The sequence below is a fragment of the Sinocyclocheilus grahami genome, unplaced genomic scaffold (genome assembly GCF_001515645.1).
Source record: "Sinocyclocheilus grahami isolate Dianchi unplaced genomic scaffold, SAMN03320097.WGS_v1.1 scaffold4028.1, whole genome shotgun sequence".
Classification (NCBI taxonomy): Eukaryota; Metazoa; Chordata; class Actinopteri; order Cypriniformes; family Cyprinidae; genus Sinocyclocheilus; species Sinocyclocheilus grahami.
This window is the reverse complement of record NW_015509045.1, coordinates 7,517-9,046: the sequence shown is the minus strand read 5'-3', so window position 1 is coordinate 9,046 and position 1,530 is coordinate 7,517. Positions and strand designations below refer to the sequence as shown.

The following is a 1,530-nucleotide window of genomic DNA, read 5'->3' as shown; positions in this document are numbered from 1 at the left end:
TTTTTTTAACCCCTCAGGTGTCGCGTGCCTCACACTCACCTCGCGCACGCCGAAAACACTCTCCTGCGGTGTTTCGTCCGTATCATGTAGACGCTGACACAAGAGTTCACTGTAGACATGCACATCAGAACACGTAGATTAGGCACGTAAATATGTAAATGCACAACACGTTTCAATAGAGGAAATGCTTTGGGCAATTTCACGTTAAAATCTCACTGAATGTTCAGGCTACTTGTGCGTTCCGTTGTCAGCAGCAGAGAGAACTTATCGCTAATATCAGTTTTTTTTGCGCTGAAAAGAAGAGAAAAGCGTCTGTGCACGATTTACCCCAAACACAGTGAGCCTGAGAGGGTTCAACTTTAACCCCCGCTACAAGAGAAACTCAAGGCATGGCGGTGCTGCCTGACAGTCGGTGGTGAGTTTGGTTTCCTCGTTAATCGTTTGTTAATTATTTGGGTTGCCAAGTTCAGTCGAGCTCCAGTGTATTTAGATAAACCCGTTCTCAGGTCAGCCTGGAGGACTCGTTAATTGTTTTGTTTTCGGTGCTTCTAAAACGGTGTCAAGTTCCTCTGTGGGTTCAATGTCAGTCTCAAATTAACACTCATTAATTGGCTGGAAACGAATTTTGAAATGTAGGCTTCTGTGAGGAAAGTTTAAGTCAAAAACTACAAGTATGGTTAATATTCCAGATTAAATGCAGCCTATATGAAAGACGTGGTTTGGAATAGCCTAGCCTAATAATACCAAGGATACATTTTAAGTCAATAAAAATAGAAGCCCTAAAATATAAAGGAGTACAAAAAAAATGTATTCGCTTTAAATGGTGTAGTTAAAACGAAGGCCTCCGAGCCAATGAGAAAACTGTCAGAAGCCACGAATTGCCAAAGCCCCGCCCCCTCGAGCTGGATCATATATAAACTCTCTCAAACAACTCTGTCACTCACAGATTACAGTAGAAAGTCCGGCGGTGCCGCTTCAGAGGTCAAGCTGCGGGGCGCACGGATCCGCGTCCTGGTGTGATCTTCTTATTGATCTCCACCTGCTTTTGATTGATCCTCATCAGTACATTGAAGAATGCAGTTAGAAAGCATCCTCCCTGGCGCATCTGTAAACTTACCCAAGACCTTCTATAACCTGTCGTCGTCCTCAGAGAGCACCAACAACAGCCCGGGGTCAACGCAGATAGACTTTCAGGACATGGACCGGACTGAAGCGGAGCAGAGCTCCGTGGCCAAGAAGTTTTTGAGCGGTGGGAGCGCGCTGATGGATGATGCTGACAGCGAGAGCTTCACCGGGAATAAAGCAGCGGCATCCGCCGCACCGGACGCGCGGAAAAGTTCTCCGGTGGTCGTTGGAGATGATGAGCTGTCCAGCGCCCGCCGTTACAACATCGACGAGCTGGGCACTGATCGCTATTTCATATCCTCCACCCAACCGAGCTCCGACGTGACCAATGCGTGCTCTCTCTTCCCGTACGGAGGCCAAACCGGGTCGGTGTACAGCGGCGCAAACGGGTCCAGGTATTCGTCG

At 47.8% G+C, this 1,530-nt stretch overlaps 1 protein-coding gene across 1 annotated transcript in view; it reads left to right on the top strand.

Moving 5' to 3' along the window:
* The first annotated feature begins 27 nt into the window (after window positions 1–27).
* Window positions 28–1,530, top strand: part of LOC107576613 (eomesodermin-like) — a 2,365-nt gene continuing 862 nt past the window's right edge. The window contains exons 1-2 of the mRNA XM_016262759.1: window positions 28–415; window positions 947–1,520. Coding sequence (XP_016118245.1) covers window positions 1,075–1,520 — 446 coding nt within the window. The 5' untranslated portion in view covers window positions 28–415; window positions 947–1,074. The remainder of the gene's footprint in view (window positions 416–946; window positions 1,521–1,530) is intronic.